We start from the raw sequence: 17,418 nt of genomic DNA, 5'->3' as shown, positions 1-17,418 counted from the left end.
ACCCAATGATACTATCTCGAAGTTAAAAGAGAGGCTGTCGACGTTGATATCATTGTTCATCTGTCCGACAACGATGACCCGCGTCACAAATGTTCCAACTGCTACCATCCGCCGATTATATCGTTCCGGCGTGGGCACCGTCTTCTTGTCCCCTCTTTCGCCTGTAACCTACAGCTCCCAGTAAAAGACATGCAGTAGAACAAGTCACACTGACAAGTTCCCAACAGTTGGCAGTGCTATCTATATCCCTGCTCCTGATCTCTAATGGTTTCCTGAGACCACCAAGAGACAAAACAACTGGATCTTAAATGACACAGGACGCACGCAACTACCTGAGCATCCAAAGATGGTGTTTTTCCAGGGATTTTGTTTAAGATTTAATTCGACATTAAAGAAAACAGTGACTGCGTGAGTCGACAAGAAAACAACCAAACAAAGCCTCGTTTTTACATGAACACAAACCCCATCATCCAACGGCTCTCAAAGTCGAGTCCTTGCCACAGGAAGAGGAGAGAATTGGGATGGATTGGTGGCGATGGCTCGATCCGACGGTTCAGGCCGTATCCGAGACGGAAGTAGAGTCCGAGTCGAACGAGTCGTGGGAGGGCGAGAGGTCGCCGCCGCCGCCCCGGATGTCTTCGATCATCTTCACCACGCTGCCGATCTTGGGGCGCTGGTCCGGCGCCAGGGCGGTGCAGCTCATCGCGATCCGGAGCATGGCCACCATCTCCTCCTCGATCCCCTTGTACCGCATCAGCTCCAGGTCGAACACCTCCGCCGTCCACTCCTCACGAACCACAGATTGCACCCACCGCGGTAGGTCCGCAGCCGCCTCGCCGCCGACCCCGCCGTCCGCCGCCGGCTTCCCCGTCAGAAGCTCCAGAAGCACCACCCCGAAGGCGTACACGTCCGCCCGCTGGGACGCCCACGGGCGCCGCCCGTCGCCCGGCGCCTCGGGGGCCCGGTACCCGCCGGCCCTACCGGCTACAGCCGCCGCAGGGCACAGGAGGGCCAGCCCGGCGTCAGCGAGCCTCGCATTACACTCCTTGTCAAGTAGGATGTTCGTGGACTTGATGTTTCCGTGCGTCAGTTTCGGCGACCGGCTCGCCTGGTGGATGAAAGCCAATCCCCTCGCTGCCCCCATTGCGATCCGCATTCTAATCGTCCAATCCAGTGGCGTCCTCCCAGGCCCTCGATTCCCTGGAAAGATCAGATTTTAAGTCGATTCCCTGGATGAAATAGCAAATTTTTGAGGCAAATGGGTGCTTGGAGTGGCGACATTGCTTTACCGTGGAGAAGGAAGAACAGGCTGCCGTTGGGCATGTAATCGTAGACGAGAAGCTTCTCATCCCGAGCGTAGTAATAGGCTTTGAACGGGACGAGGTTGGGGTGCCGCAAGCGCCCAAGGATCTCCATATGGCTCTCGAACTCGCGCTTGCCCCCCACGAGGACTTCGCGGAGGCGCTTCACGGCGACGACGGTGCCGTCGTCGAGCACTGCCCTGTAGGCCGTCCCGTAGCCGCCCTTCCCCAACATCTCGGCTGAGGCCCGCAGGAGGTCCTCCAACAGGAACCGCTTCGTTCCCTCGAAGAAGACCATCTTCCCCCTCTCGAATCCGCTCCCAGCCGGAGCACCCGCGGCGCTGCCCTGAGCGGCGTAAGGGCTGGAGGAGTAGACTATCTTTTCCCCCTCGTGAAGGCGGGACGGGCTCTTCCCGGCGAACTTGCGCCAGAAGTAGCAGAAGAGGAAGCCGGAGACGAGGACGAGCACGACAAAGTCGCCCACGACGATGGCCACCATGGCCATTCGGTTCATCCCCGCACGGCTGGCGTCGACGGCGGGGCGTCTCGGAGGGGCGACCTCAGGCCGGGCGGACGGAGAAGATGCCACGACATCGGCGGCGGCGGCAGCAGCAGGAGGAACCGGGGCCACAGTGGTCGCCGAGGGACGGCTGGGTTTGCCTACGAGGACGCGGCAGGTGGGGAGGGGCCCGCCGCAAAGGGCCGGGTTCTCCGCGAATGCGGTAGCGGGGAAGGCGGCGAGCGAGGGAGGAACGCCGCCGGAGAGCAGGTTTGACGACAGGTTGAGGTCCTGGAGGCGTGGGAGGACGAGACCGGAGATGGGACCAGATAGCCGGTTCGAGTCGAGCCGGAGGGTGAGCAGACGGGATAGCCGGTTAAGCGAGGCCGGGACCGGACCAGTGAGGTTGTTGGAGCCGAGATCGAGCCGGTAGAGGCGGACCAGCGAGCCGACCGACGGCGGGATGGGACCGGAGAGCTGGTTGTGGGAGAGAAACAGAAGCTTGAGCGCAGAGAGCGAGGAGACGTTCGGGATGGTGCCCCGGAGGCGGTTCGACTTAAGGCTGAGTACCCGGAGCTGGTCGAGCCGCGTCACGGCCGGGAGGCAGGCCGGGCCGGAGAGGGAGAGGCCCTCAAGGACGAGCCGGTTGACGCGGCTGCCGGCGCAGGTGACCCCATGCCAGGACGCGCACGGCGACGGGTCGGACCGGTTCCAGCTCGCCAGCCTCCCGGCCGAGTCGCACGCGGCCTTGATCTCCAATAAGGCACCCAAGTCTCCGTCCAAAGTGTCCAAAGAAGAAGAGGAAGATGACAGTAGCACAAGAAAATGCAGCAGTAGCAGCAGCGGCATAGATCGAGCCAAATGCGACGAGGAAAACAGCTTCTTCTCCCCCATTTCCTTCCTTCTTCTCCGAGGAGGTTTGGGAAGGAGGAAGACTGAAAGCTGAAAGTGAAGACAAGGCTGTAGTAGTCCGAGTACAAGCAATGCTGCTTTTGTGTTGAGGGTCTCTTTTAGCCTTTGCCTTTCCTTTTCTCTATTCTCTATGATTCAGGGAGTGGCGTGAGGTGAGAGAGAGGGACCTACGAACACTTGGGGAATGGGGCACGAACAAAGCACGGAGCTCAGAGGCGAAGCCATTATTGCCCCGATCACCTTAACTCACTTCCCCCTCGATCTCACCTTACGGTCAAACGATCGCGGACGACGAAGTCAAACTGGAAAAGCAGAAAAAGAAGCTAAAGGAAAAGCCGGGAGACGGATATGTTTCGATGAGAAGATCTATCGTCGCACCACACTCAAAGATCATTGCAGCAGCGCGCAAGAAAAGGGACTGTTATCTTTCTTAGATCTGTAAGCCTGCTGCGGTACGGAGATCGAATATAAGCCAGATGCCTCTCAGATCAAGCCTTGGCTGGGATCCTCTTGGGAACATGTAATGCTGTCGTAGTGCAGCGAGTGAGCTGTGCCGGAGGACAATAATCCACTCGTTTTGAAGAATAAACGATCACGACTATGGAATCGATCCAATTGTGGTACGAACTCGTAGAAAAGCGTGCTAGTTAGGTGTAGATTGCAATACTGTATTAAGATTCGCGCAATCTAACACGAGGAAAGCATTCAGTGGTCGTGAGGGAGGGTGGGAATGTCAATTTTAAATTGAACTCGCTCTGTGCAGACTAGATCGAATCGGAATCAATCGATTTTAACCAGAGAATTGTGGCAAGTTCGAGTATAATTTTCATATGAGACAAATCGGGATCTGAATTAAGACGACATTAATTATCATCGTCCAATCTTAGAAAGAAAATTATTTTTTTTAATGGTAAATGATGAAAATAGAATTCAAATATTATAATAAAAATATTAATATCTTTAATAAATAAATATAATTTAATATTATGATAAACAATAACTATTATTAACTTGGGATCCACCACATGATCTTATGATCCTTTATATTACGTAAAAAAACATGTGTTTGGTTAAGTTCAGAATATTTAAATTTAAATCTATAATTTATATTATGATATTTTTAAATATTTTTATTATCCGTTCTCGTATCACTAACACTAATTATTTCATCTCTTTTGGTTATCAGATTTTCTAAGTATATGCTAATTTAAAATTTTGAGCATCATATCCGAAAATCTTCTAGCATATGTACATACTATCAATCTAAAGTGATTTTTTTTTCATCGTAAGCGATATCTAGTTATTCATAAATTAAAATATTTATTTATTTTATCTTTCTTGGTAACTTCATAAATCATATATATATATATATATATATATATATATATATATATATATATATATATCATATATCATATATCATATATCATATTACACAAAACTCTTGACGTTGCTCGTCATTTTAAATATTATGTTTTTACTATATGAATAATATCTTCATCAACATCTTCATCTCTTTGAATAATTGATCCAATATATCTAAAGCTTCGATTTAAATGGATTTATTATCAATCCAATTTAATTATATTCTCCTATTTGTCTCTAAAAGTATTAAAATAATATCTTATATATTTAGTTTTAATATGAAATATTTAGTTTGTAATGCTTGTCTCTATAGCTAAAATTTATAAATAGTTTAGTTTAGATTCTAATTAACTAAGATAATATCATCAACAAACAACATATACCATCGAAGTTTATTATATAAGTGACTTATAAGGTAATTCATTATTGAGACTTAACATAAATCCTCAATACAAACACGTTAATAGAAAATTCACTAAACATATTTTTATTATTCTAACAACAGTAACTACATTATCAAATATATCTTTAATAACATATTTATTTTCTAAAATTCACCATAATAAATATCTACAAACCCTATCATATACTTTCTCTATGCTAATAAAAAACATATACAATTTTTTTTATTTTCTCCCTATTCTTTTTTATTAATTATCTTAATAAATAAATAATTTGTATGATTGATCACAATACTTGCATACAAGTATAAGTTATTATTATATTACAAATATAACTATTATGCATGTTACTATTGTCAGGTATACTTATGTATATTATTTCATTTATTAGAATGGATGTGATACTATATCGAGTCCCTCGGCTTAATCTTAATACACGAGCAAAATGTGCATAAATATCGATTAAACACCGATCAAAAGAGAGGATCTAACATCAGCTTTGCACTCACAATCTATAGTCTTCAATGCTAAAAACCAAAGCTTTCAAGATTAAGTCCAACGAAGTGGCATGAAATGCAATCCAATCGTAGAGCCCAGTTAAGCCAAACTTGGTCTTCAGCCATCAAAACAAGTTGACTTAGGAAGAGCTTTAGGGAAATATTACAATGTTTAACTAAACAAGAAATTCTTAGATGTATCGACTTTACACACGTATTCCAAAGAAAGTGTACAAATGAAAAATTTTACCATTAACATTTCAAAAGAATGTAGTGATGAGGATAGTAATTACGATAAGACTCGGCTAACATCAACCGACGCCTCACGCCTCGATCGACGTGACAACACCCGGTCAAACGGACCATAACACCGGCCGAGGCGCATTAACGCCTACTCAGGCTCGGTTCTTCATGCTACCATCTCCCCCTGCAAGCGGGCACATCAAACAACAGCAAGCTTCCCTATAAATACCCTCGCACTCTGAACGAGCAGAGGAGGAGGGAGGAAAGACACACCATGAAGACACCTCACACTCTTCTTCTTTCTACCCCCTCCACCATCTATTGATTTGATCGTCGGAGGGGTCGGGTCAAGCCTCCCGACCCGACCTGTGTGCAGGACGACAGACGGAGCGCCTGCCCAACTGAGGAGCCCCGTCCGACGGAGACGGCTGATCCCGTCCTGATCGGACCGTCGTAGCCGACTACCTCGACGAACCCGAGGGCCGCACTGGGAAGATCCCGCCATCCGGACCCGAATCGAGCCGCGTCAGCCCCGAGACCATGGTTCCAAATTGTTTACCACAACATGTAGTAATAGAATTTTTAAGATTAAAAAAATAAAAAAATATATTTGAAAAGAATGAATAATTATTATTTGAAATATATGTTAATAATTATTATTATTAACATATGGTTCGTGCACGACCCCAATGATTCTTGGTTCACAAGAAAAGGAGCAGAGCTTGAGCCCTCCACAAGTCACCTCCCAAAAAATACACGGAGGTCAACTCATACGACGAAGATGATAAGATTCAATAACCTTAATTCTTACAACAGCTAATAATAAACACCATAAAACCTACGGCATGGCAACAACGACAACAGCTGACGAGTTATTTTAGTCGCCGTGCCTGTGGCGGCCACTTGTCTCCACGGACTCGCGTCGCTACGTCTTCCATGACGTCACACGTGACAGCCCTCTTCGCCCCCTGAATTCTTTGACCACCGCCAGTTCCCATCCGATCCCGTGCGGGCCCCGCGAGGCTCCCGCATTGCTTTCCGTTCACTATGCGGGTAGGAAAACGGGTAGAAAAAGAGTGCTGCCCGTCCTCCCGGCGTCTGCAAACCACGTGCCTAGAGGAGGGAACTCGCGCGTCAACTGTCAACGAAATCCGCCCAACACCCATCAACTCCATTGATCCGACGGCCAGGTTTCGTTGTCTCTTCCATCGGACGACCAATGCCCTTTTAAAATTGCCCGCTTCTCGACTGGTTAACCGGAAAGCGTACACCTGCATATGGTACGCACAAAACACCGGAAAGGTCGTGGTCCCACGGAAGCTCACATGACGAGATCACTGCCACTTCAGGGCGTAAGATACGTGCGTAAAGATTACGAGTAGTGTTATATTTTTCTTCGAAACCTCGTGCTCTCCCCACCGTCGGATTAACAATAACACTAACGCAGAAGGGGCAAGAGAGAAGGGATGGTTTTTTAGCTCGCGTTCAATGGAGGGATATGGCGATGAGGACGCCATTTACGACGAGAGAGGAGGGACAGCGATTCGAATCTATGGATCCCTCTTCTTCGTCCTCTTTGCTTGAGCGGCTGAGGAGCTCAGACGGGTCCTCGCCGCTGATCTTCTTCGTCTTCTTCCACAAGGCGATACGGTCCGAGCTCGACCGCCTTCACCGCGCCGCTGTAGCGCTTGCCACGGATGGCGTGGGAGACGTCGAGTCCGTCTCCAGGCGCTGCAGATTCCTCTTTTCCATGTACCAGCACCACTCCAATGCTGAGGACGAGGTGCCTAACCGTTCCTATTTTATGAATCTGGTCAATATGTGTGCTGTTTTATGTGATGCAGCGATATCCGTATTCGACGAGTTGCAGCTCATAGTGAGGTTCGTGGCTCTTGTATTTTGGGATTCGATCGAGTAAAACAAGGAAATTTGCTGTCGTTTAGTTGGGTTTGGTCAGATCAAGATATTTGATCTGATACTGAATCGAAATTGTCCACTAAGGAAAGGATTAGGACAAGAGAAATGCTTGTGAATTCTTAACTGTCGAGATGATTTCCTGTCTTGATAAGCGATGATGCGCCCACATTCATTGCAACTAATTTGTTTATTCGTTAAAGATTGTCTTTTCTGTTGTTTCTGCACAAACATTTTGTTATTGTCCAGTTCTTAAGGATTAAACTGCTCTAACCTTTCTCTCACATTATAAAGTGTCATTTCATGTAATAAAGACAACTGGGCATTGCTCTTGGCAGGTGTCCTATGGGCTTTTGAACAGGACACCGTCTGGGAAGCTTGATTTTCTTATATTTTTTATTAAATGCGGACTGTTATTGTAATTGGGAATAACTAATATAACTTGGTTGTGTTTTCTGATCTTCTGAGAAAGATATGTCTACAATCAAACATCTCATATCATGACAAATTAAAAAAAATGACATTTGTTTTCAATATGATCGCTCAGAAATGAACATGCAGAAACAAATGATCTTGAAACATGTACAATAAAGCTTTGCAGGACTTTTTCCTATGTTTATATATACCTGCATGCATTAGCAGAGAGATATGCAATTCTTTTATGTCATTAATTTTTTCCTTATATTTTCTTGTAGGACAATAATTTATTGGCCCTTGATCAGAGTCCTTTAAAAAGAAACTAATTTTGATAGGTATGCTTGTCTTTGTTTTTGTATTTGGACCGTTAAACTACCATGCCTTCTTGTGCAGCTATATGCCAATAAGACTTGAAAAGCGAATTAGTTAGTGCAGTGTTGGATGGGAGCATAGTTGTCAAATACGCTACGGGACTCTTTCCTGTAGCTGAGGTGATAACCCAATTACAAATTTTGCAAAATTTGTCAAAAATACTTTGACAAATTTATCACAAGGTCCCGACTCAAATCCCGCATTCATCATTTATCCTTTTTCTAAAAAAATTGATAAAATTTATTTCAGTATTTTTTGAGTTAATATGCAAGTAATGTTATTGATAATTAACATTTCAATAAAAGACAACTTTTATAGCACTAACACTAAAATATTCAAGAAACTTGAAATTATATTTCACGTTGCCTAGCAATTAGACTCAAAGTGAATATACAAGTATGTATATATCATCTATTATCTTAATTAAAACAATGTTACATGAATATATTTTCATACAGACACATATATTTGATTTTGTATGTTGTACATATGATGGTCCAGATGAGCATAGCCTAAGCATCTTGAGACTTGTTTAATGCCCAAGTGCTCATGCAATCACCAATGAGAACCAAATGGTTGTTGTCCCATGTCTTGGAATTTCTTGACAGAACATCCTTATCTGTAGGAAAAAACATGTACAGTTTAAATTATGGTTCTTCATAGGATCCTGTCATGTCCTTTAGTTATAAAGTTTTTCATTCTGTTGATTTTGACAACTTAAGTGGCAGAATTCAGAAGTATTCTACTTTCACAGTTATGTGGGGTATGAATAGACAGGCCAATTCTCATGCTTTGACGCTATGCCAACTTACTATCTGATGTGCTGCTGATGATATTTCTTAGCGTGTCAACACCAGTGCTTCATGTTTTTTAATTGCTTGGTAAATACGTGCCATACTGCAAGTTCTTGATGTTCCTATTAAGGATCTCATGTATCAGGCAGCATGGCACTTTACTACATGGTACAATAGGGAGCATAGCAACACAGCACTATGCTGGCATGGTGCTCATACTGGTTAGTACCTCTGCCATGTCAGCTCATGCTGACCAATGTGTACTATTCTTGCACATTCCTTAGGTCTAATGGTGCATGCCTACTTGGTTTCAGACTGTATTGTAACAAACAATGGTTGACAGCCCTTTTTTAGTATATGTGTCATCTTCTATATATCTGTGTCCCTCTTTAACTGACTGTACCCTCTGAAATAACAGGTTGTTTTTCCAGCCCTTGACAAACGTGTGAAGAATGTTGCAAGAACATATTTTCTTGAGCACAAAGGGGAACATGACCTTTTTAAACATTTATTTGATTTACTGGACTTAAATGTTCATAATGACGGCATTGCTAGAAGAGAACTTGCTTCATGTACTGGTGCTATACAAACGTCAATTATGCAGCACATATATAAGGAGGAGGAGCAGGTAGATATTTCTTTAGATATCTAATTGTATAATTGACGTGCATCTTATTTTTGTTTCTATCATATAACAAGAGATCACTGATTTTAAGGACTGGGCTTTGGTTATTGATGCACTATGAAAGATGTGCTCTGTAAGGTTCTGACTGCACCTAGCTGTTACTATACGTGCATTATATAGCTCCTTATTTTGCCACACTCTAGTAGTCTGTCAAAAATCCATGTTCTTAGACATAATTAAGTTGTATTATCGTTTAGTATGTCCTTTTTGTGTCCAAAGATTAGTTGCCAACTTCTCTATCAAAATATTTTTCTTGTTTATGATGGACTTGCTTTTTTTTCGAATTTAATTGGTTTTTTTATGACTGGTTCGTTTCTTGTGTTAGTATCTTGTTCTCGATAACTTGTTAGGAAATGATATCACCATGAACTTGCTTCCTTATTTGTCTGACTATTCTTGTCATAGATTAGTCATTTGCAAACTGGATTTTCTTAGTTTTCTACATCATTATTAGTTGTAATCTTATCATCTATGTTCTGTCCATATGTATGACTTTCTACTTGATTCAAGTTTTTCTCCATTATCCAACAAATGCTGATTTGGTTGTCAGTTTCTTGGTTGGTTCAAGCTCTACATCGTGTAAAAAAATTAACATAACTGTTTTGCTTGTCAATTTCTTGGTTTTGTTGTAGGTTTTCCCACTCTTTATTGAGAAATTTTCACTTAAGGAGCAAGCTGATTTGGTTTGGCAGTTCCTGTGTAGCATCCCTGTGTACATAATGGTAGACTTCCTTCCATGGCTTTCTTCTTGTGTCTCACAGGATGAACATAAGGATATGATGACATGTTTATGTAAAGTAGTACCAAAAGAAAGGCTTCTTCAGCAGGTAAGAATGTGAAACCAGTAGCATGATCTTTGAACTAGTTTACAATCCATTCTTAATTCTAGGCTCCAAAACCATTAGGTTATATTTGAATGGATGAAAGGGAAAAGTTTCACAAACCAGAGTATGAGCCATAATGATGTATCATGGTGCTGCATTGATCATGCCAATACCAGGAAGAGGAAACATGCAGAATCAGATAGCAATTTTGTTGATTCACCAAGGGCACACCCAATAAATGAAATTTTGGACTGGCATAATGCTATCAGAAAGGAGGTTAATGACATTGCAAAAGAAGCAAGACAAATACAACTTTCTCGAGATTTCTCTGATCTATCTACCTTCTATTCAAGGCTTGAATTTGTTGCTGATGTATGCATCTATCACAGGTAAATTATCTTCATGCTGATTCTTTTAATACCTTATTTCTTCTTTTAAAAAAATAGATTAGATTCTATGTCTAGTTTGAAAGCCTTCTGTCATTGGCATCTTAATCTGAATGTCTGGATAAGTTTCTTTGAATGACGTCTCAATCTGAATGTTTGAATTCGGAACACCATATTTTATTGCTCTATCTGTCACTTACTTTGATCTGTTCATTTTTTTTTTATCTTTCTCTAGATTGTTTGTTTTCACTTAGCTGCTTGTCTGGCAATTCATGATCACCATTTGGAAATTGTCTATGTCTAATGTTTTCGGCTTGTAGTTTCGCTCTTCTCTGATAATTTGTACAATTTCTTGTGCAGTATAGCTGAAGATCAAATTTTATTTCCAGCAGTGGATATGCCAGTCTCATTTGTGGAAGATCATGCTGAAGAAAAGAATCAGTTTAACAACCTCAGGTGCCTAATCAAGCGTATCAAATGTGCTGGTGTCAACTCAGTTTCTCCTGAATTTTACTCAAAGATATGTTCACATGCAGATCGTATTATGGCGACTATTCAAAGGCACTTCAATGTTGAGGAAGCTCAGGTATATCTCATATTGTCGGTAGACTACTTTTCTAAGGTCTCCTGAACATGCTCTATTTCATATATTTTTTACTTTCGTAGGTGCTTCCTATAGCAAGGATATCTTTCTCTCCTGAAAAGCAACGGAAGATTATTTATCGGAGCATATGTGTAATGCCACTAAGACTTATAGAGCGTGCTTTACCATGGTTTGTAGCAACACTTTGTGAGGATGAAGCTAGGTCATTCCTCCAGAATATGAAACTGGCAGGTGAAGTTTTTCATTCTTCCTTTAGTATTTTGATGCATGTAAGACGCAAGTGATACTAGTGGAAACCAATGCAATATTATGATTCCACTTTCTGTTTGTGGAATAAATATCACATTGTTGGTGTATGACCTGTCGGACTGTATGAGTGAGGACTGTTGTCATGCTTTCACAAAATAAGAGACCAGAACAATCTGTAAAATAAAATGTATGATTGAGATAATTGTTCAAGTTGCTTCTTACACCACTTCTGCTTTCCGCTTATGTTTTGCAGCCTCATCATCTGAGACAGCACTAGTTACACTTTTTGCTGGTTGGGCATGCAAGGGTCAACTGCACAATATCTCGAGATCTGGCAGGTTTACATGCTTGTCTTTAAAAGTGGCAGATGGTTTCATTCAAGAAGAGAAGGATAAGATAGAACAGAATTGTGGTCAAGCATTCTGTGCATTTGCTTCTCCATTAAGAGAGATATCAGCTGTCCATACAGAGAATGACAAGGATCCTGTTGACCGATGTTGCTTCCCACAATCTTGTAGAAACAATAATGAGGTTGGAAGTTTAGATATTTTAGTTCTCCAAAAGCATTTTTCCAATAAGCAAACTTGCTTTGCTTCTGGATTAGGACTTAACAGCAATAGCCTACCTGTAGATTCCATGTCTAAAAAATCAGAGTGTTCCTTGTCTTGCAATTCTTCTGCTCCTCATATAAACTCAAATCTCTTTTCATGGGAGACAGAAATCACCTCATCCAATTCGGCACATGAATTCAGGCCTATTGATACCATATTTAAGTTTCATAAAGCAATTCGTAAAGATTTAGAATATTTGGATATGGAGTCCGAAAAGCTTATAGGTTGTGATGACTATGAGGCATTTCTTTGCAATTTTAGTGGAAGATTTTGTTTGTTGTGGGGCCTTTATAAAGCTCACAGTAATGCTGAAGATCGTATTGTATTTCCGGCTTTAGAATCAAGAGAAACCCTTCACAATGTTAGCCACTCCTATATTCTGGACCACAAACAGGAGGAGAAGTTATTTTCAGATATATCTGCAGTTCTGACAGAGCTTTCACAATTACGTGAAACGAATAACAAGACATATAAGATGGCTGACACAACTGGAAGTGACTGCAGTTACTCTGTCCATGATATTTGTTGGACAAGGAAGCACAATGCACTTGCTATCAAGCTTCAAAGTATGTGCAGATCCATACGAGTTACTTTGGACCAACATGTTTTTATGGAGGAACTTGAACTCTGGCCATTGTTTGACAGCTACTTCTCTTTTGAGGAGCAAGACAAGATAGTTGGATGCATAATTGGGATGACTGGAGCAGAAATTCTTCAGTCAATGTTATCCTGGGTAACTTCTGTTCTAACAGAAGAGGAACATGACAAGATGATGGAAACATGGAAGGAAGCTACCAAAAACACTATGTTTAATGAGTGGCTGAATGAATGGTGGGGTGCAAGACCTATTTCTTCACATGACCCTGAAGAGGCAAATGTTCTTCCAAAAGGTTTGATGTTGTGTTATTAATAATTTGTATCATAACCTTATCTAGGTCAATAGAATAGTATAGAGACATTTGAAACTTATGTGAGTCTTTTGTCTTCTTTCAATTCACATTATTCTATTAGGAATGGAACAACAAGAGAACCTAGATCAAATTGATCAGACATTCAAGCCTGGTTGGAATGATATTTTTCGAATGAATCAAAATGAGCTGGAGTCAGAGATACGAAAGGTTTCTCGAGACATAACACTTGATCCACGAAGAAAGGCATATATTATTCAAAATCTTATGACAAGGTTTTCATGGATTATATTCATGTTTTTTATACCATTTCTAAACTTGGATCATATGTTTATGTATTTGTGACCTTTGAACTAATTACTGCAGTCGCTGGTTAGCTGCTGCTGCTAAACAGAAATTGCCACATGCATCTACCAGTGAGGACAAAAATGGTGATGTTCCAGGATGTTCTCCATCATATAGGGATCTGGAGCAACAGATATTTGGTTGTGAGCACTATAAAAGAAACTGCAAGCTTCTTGCTGCTTGTTGTAAGAAGCTCTTCACATGCAGGTTCTGCCACGACAGCGTCAGTGATCACACAATGGATAGGTAAATTGTTCTGAAAGCATCTGGTTATAGTCTCAACAACAGAGACAACAACACTTTATTGGTGTCAGTTATTTATTTTCTTTATAAAATACTTATCCTTATGTGAGAAGTTACGTTCATGTCATTATCACCAACATTTTCTATAGTTAACTGATCATTTAGCCAATGGTAGACCTGATGCAAGCCTGGGAGTCCTTATCTCATGAGAATGCTGTTCCCAAGCTTGTCACAGTGGAGGTTTGTCAAGGAAGAAACACCCATGCTGATATAGGTATTACCCATGCTAAGGTAGCATGTAGATGACTGGAGGGAAGATAAGGGAGAAATAAGGTAAGATAAGGTGAAACTATGGTCAACTAACCTGAACTACCGAATACTCCTATCAATTCAAATAACATGCTCGGGAATTTTTTTCCCAATACTCCTTTCCATTCCATGAGGGTCAAATCCTAGAAAATTTAATTTTTTTCTAAGAGTTTTCCATGTATCTTATCGGGCTATGTAATTCCATGCAGGCCTTGATCCAAGACATGCACCACTAACAAAGCTACAAGGTGTACCCTTCTAGCTAAACCTGTATCGTAACTCAGAGCATTTTACGTTCTAGTTCAATATAATTCTGGATATCACTATGATAGAAATGGTTGAATTCTTTGTTGATGACCAGCTCTGAATGTGCATTCACTTTGCATATTTACTTACAAGCGATTACTTACTGTATATAGCAACAAAGTTATATTGGCTCTACCTATTTTTAAAGTCTTCTATGACTGGTTTGCAGGAAAGCAGTGACGGAAATGATGTGTATGCGCTGTCTGAAAGTCCAGACAGTTGGTCCAACTTGCAAGACAGATACCTGTAATGGATTTCCAATGGCAAAATACTTCTGCAAATTTTGCAAATTTTTTGATGATGAAAGGTACTGCACTTAGCCCTAAAATATTTGGATGCATAGTTGATCAGAAGTTTATTCAGAAAACGAGCACGGTTTACTGATCATTATTTTATCTAAGGGTCTCAATGCAACTTTAGCATTGTTCTTCTTCATAGTTTGAACTTTGAACATTGATTTCTGGATTACATAGCTAAGCCAGGATTGGGCCTTCAAATTTTTGCTTGGCGGTCCCTATGGATTTAGTTTGTGTCTGCAAATTGTGTTGCTCAAATAAGTGAACTCTTCTTGTTTAGCCTACATTATATTTTCCATTCCTTTTAACTTCAAAGTTGAACCCATTGGAATGACATGGGATTCCCGAACACCTTTCTGTGAGAGTCAATTGTTTATATTAACTTGCTAGCATAGAATTGCCAGTCAGATTAATTTACCTACTCGATTGTATTCAGTGACTACTAGATATGATTTCCTTTCCTGATATATAAGATTTAAGAAGACATTTACTGTTTTTCTTTCGGTAGAAAATTTTTCATGCTCTTGTAACAACTTTTTAACAGACTTCATGCATAGGTGTGCTGAAAGTTGAAAAAGTCTGTCTGATCGATCGAGTCTGAGTAAAACAATTAGTGATATTGGCACTGATTCTGATTATATGAAGAAGAGCAAATTGAATACATTATCAATACAATAATTTCATATTGTGTTGTTTTTAAATTGGCAACAACTTGCTGATGAAAAAGATGTGCGGGTCTCTTACGAGGTATAACTTAATCATAGTGCTTAAACAAAGATAAAAGAATGGGTGGCCCAAGGCTTCTGCCAATCTGAGACGCTGCGAGCATCATTATATGCAGTCTTACTCCATCAAGCATAGAGCCTGCGCTTAAACATTAATGTGCTTAGACAAAGATGCTGGGTTTAAGTATCTGATATCGCTTACTGCTTGAGTGCAGAAATAAATTTGTATTACACGATAAGGGTCTCTCTGAATTATGTTGGGTCATATTGTTAGTTCAGTTCATTCATATACAACAACTGTCTGATCTTCTGACCTTGTAGCTCTTTGTATTATTTAAAACTTAAAAGAATGGTTTAGAGATGATTTCATCTAGGAGTAAAAGCTTCTCTATGATTCTTTTTTTTCTTTTTCCCTTTCTCTATGATTCTTTACAATGATATATTCTTTTGTTTATAACTGAACTCCTGAAATAATTTATTCTATTTCAGGACTGTATATCACTGTCCATTTTGCAATTTATGTCGCCTTGGAAAAGGACTTGGCATCGATTTCTTTCACTGCATGAAATGCAATTGTTGCCTAGGCATGAAGCTAGTGGACCATAACTGCAGGGAGAAAGGTCTAGAATCAAATTGTCCCATATGTTGTGATTTCCTGTTTACATCAAGTACGCCTGTCAGAGCTTTACCATGCGGCCATTTCATGCATTCAGCTTGCTTTCAGGTGAAAGTTTCTCTTGATACAACGATATGATTTCAGCAATCTTTCTTGTTTTCTTCTCTGATAACTTTTAGGATTGTTAGAGCCTAACTTGCTTTCTGACCTACATAGGCATATGCTTCCAGTCACTATACCTGCCCGATCTGCAGCAAGTCTTTAGGAGACATGACGGTAAGAATCATTCTATTTATTTTATCATCCTCAAGTTTAAAAAGGGCTTTTAGACTGTTATCTCAAGAATTAACATAGTTGTTTGGTTAATTTAAGAAATCTTAGAAAATTTAAGACCTCAATATCTTGAATTTTGCTATCATGATGAGGAAACCATGGATCCATGAAAGAGCATCAATTTCTTACTTGCTCACAAACCCATCAGACAAGTAGGGATGAAGTGTGGTGTCGGTTATCAGGGTGGCAGCTCATGTACCTAATGATCACATAGGCCTTCTTTTCAGGTTTAGGTTCTTTTGAGGATAACGACACATGGTCTTATCATCACTGTCATCAACATGTTACTTTGTTTTACATTTCTGCCTCTGTTTTTAATTCAATCGTGATTTTTCAAAGGTTAATGGCAAGATTTCAGGCACCTAAGTGCAGCACTTACTTCTTTGCTGTAAATGATGCATCTACATACCTTCAGGTCTATTTCGGCATGCTTGACACCTTGCTAGCTTCAGAACAGCTTCCAGAAGAATACGGAGATCGTTGTCAGGTTTGTCATCTTACTCCTGATCTTCTACTGCAGCTCTTCTTAGTATCTAAAACAACATTTCATTTTGCTCATTCCAAGTGATGTTCTTCGCCAGGACATACTCTGCAATGATTGTGATAAAAAAGGGATGTCTCGCTTTCATTGGCTCTACCACAAATGTAGCTTCTGCGGCTCATATAATACCAGGATAATCAAGAATGAAGCTAACTCTTGTCTCACATCAAGCAATTGAAGTTTTCTTTGGGAATTTCTATCTCAATTTTTCAGGTTCAAATTTTCTGTATAATATTATAAATTTTCTTTATCGATAGGGGAATCATCTAGGATTATTTGGATATGTCCAAAGCATACTTACAGATGCATCCATCCCACAGAATCAATTACCTCTAATTAACGATACAAGAGGTAAAGAAATATGTTAATGGGAAAATTTTGTGATAGTTCGGTTCACCTACTTCAACTAGTTGAAGTAGTATCATGCTCTAAAATATGCAATTTTATATTTGTTTTTGCAAAGGGTAAATGGTGAAAGCTAGTTTTGATTTTGAAAAGATATTAATCAGCTAAGTTAGCTAGCAAATAAAATGGTAGATTTTTTGATGTAAGAACAGGACATCAGGTGAAGTTGATGTTTTCTTGAGGCAATTGAACGGTTTATTTTCAACTAGGACAAAGCAGTGCGGAATGTGAATTTATCGTTTGGGATAAGTTCAAGAGAAAATTTTGAGACATCTTCATTGACTTTAATATTTCTATTGGCTATATTTTGAGGAGCT

General features: G+C 40.8%; 2 protein-coding genes across 6 annotated transcripts; one reads left to right on the top strand and one right to left on the bottom strand.

Annotated features, from left to right (window-relative positions):
• Nucleotides 1-333: 333 nt before the first annotated feature.
• LOC135598763 (probable leucine-rich repeat receptor-like protein kinase At1g68400) lies at nt 334-3,061 on the bottom strand. Its single transcript, XM_065093061.1, has 2 exons — nt 1,290-3,061; nt 334-1,200 (listed from the first exon to the last, which is right to left on the bottom strand). The coding sequence occupies exons 1-2, from the start codon at nt 2,692-2,694 to the stop codon at nt 554-556; spliced, it is 2,052 nt and encodes a 683-aa protein (XP_064949133.1). The 5' UTR covers nt 2,695-3,061; the 3' UTR covers nt 334-553.
• Nucleotides 3,062-6,679: 3,618 nt separating this feature from the next.
• On the top strand, nt 6,680-17,131 carry LOC103992001 (zinc finger protein BRUTUS). 5 transcript variants are annotated; one of them, XM_065093058.1, is made up of 15 exons: nt 6,884-7,001; nt 7,828-7,884; nt 9,134-9,343; nt 10,033-10,227; nt 10,306-10,613; nt 10,971-11,196; nt 11,277-11,445; nt 11,717-12,964; nt 13,086-13,257; nt 13,349-13,573; nt 14,355-14,492; nt 15,696-15,930; nt 16,039-16,098; nt 16,571-16,642; nt 16,737-17,130. In XM_065093058.1, exons 3-15 carry the CDS (start codon nt 9,314-9,316, stop codon nt 16,872-16,874), a joined length of 3,216 nt encoding a protein of 1,071 aa, XP_064949130.1. In that variant the 5' UTR covers nt 6,884-7,001; nt 7,828-7,884; nt 9,134-9,313; the 3' UTR covers nt 16,875-17,130. The 5 variants fall into 5 exon arrangements, 4 of the variants coding, with proteins under 4 accessions (XP_009409829.2, XP_018679061.2, XP_064949131.1 ...); XM_009411554.3 differs by lacking the exon at nt 7,828-7,884 and having other exon boundaries at nt 6,680-7,001; nt 16,737-17,131; XR_672238.3 differs by lacking the exons at nt 7,828-7,884; nt 15,696-15,930; nt 16,039-16,098; nt 16,571-16,642; nt 16,737-17,130 and adding exons at nt 13,746-13,903; nt 14,089-14,127 and having other exon boundaries at nt 6,691-7,001.
• Nucleotides 17,132-17,418: the final 287 nt, after the last annotated feature.

The sequence above is a fragment of the Musa acuminata genome, chromosome BXJ2-1 (assembly GCF_036884655.1).
Source record: "Musa acuminata AAA Group cultivar baxijiao chromosome BXJ2-1, Cavendish_Baxijiao_AAA, whole genome shotgun sequence".
NCBI classification, from domain to species: Eukaryota; Viridiplantae; Streptophyta; class Magnoliopsida; order Zingiberales; family Musaceae; genus Musa; species Musa acuminata.
The sequence above is the reverse complement of the archived record's forward strand: the minus strand, read 5'-3'. Positions and strand labels throughout refer to the sequence as shown.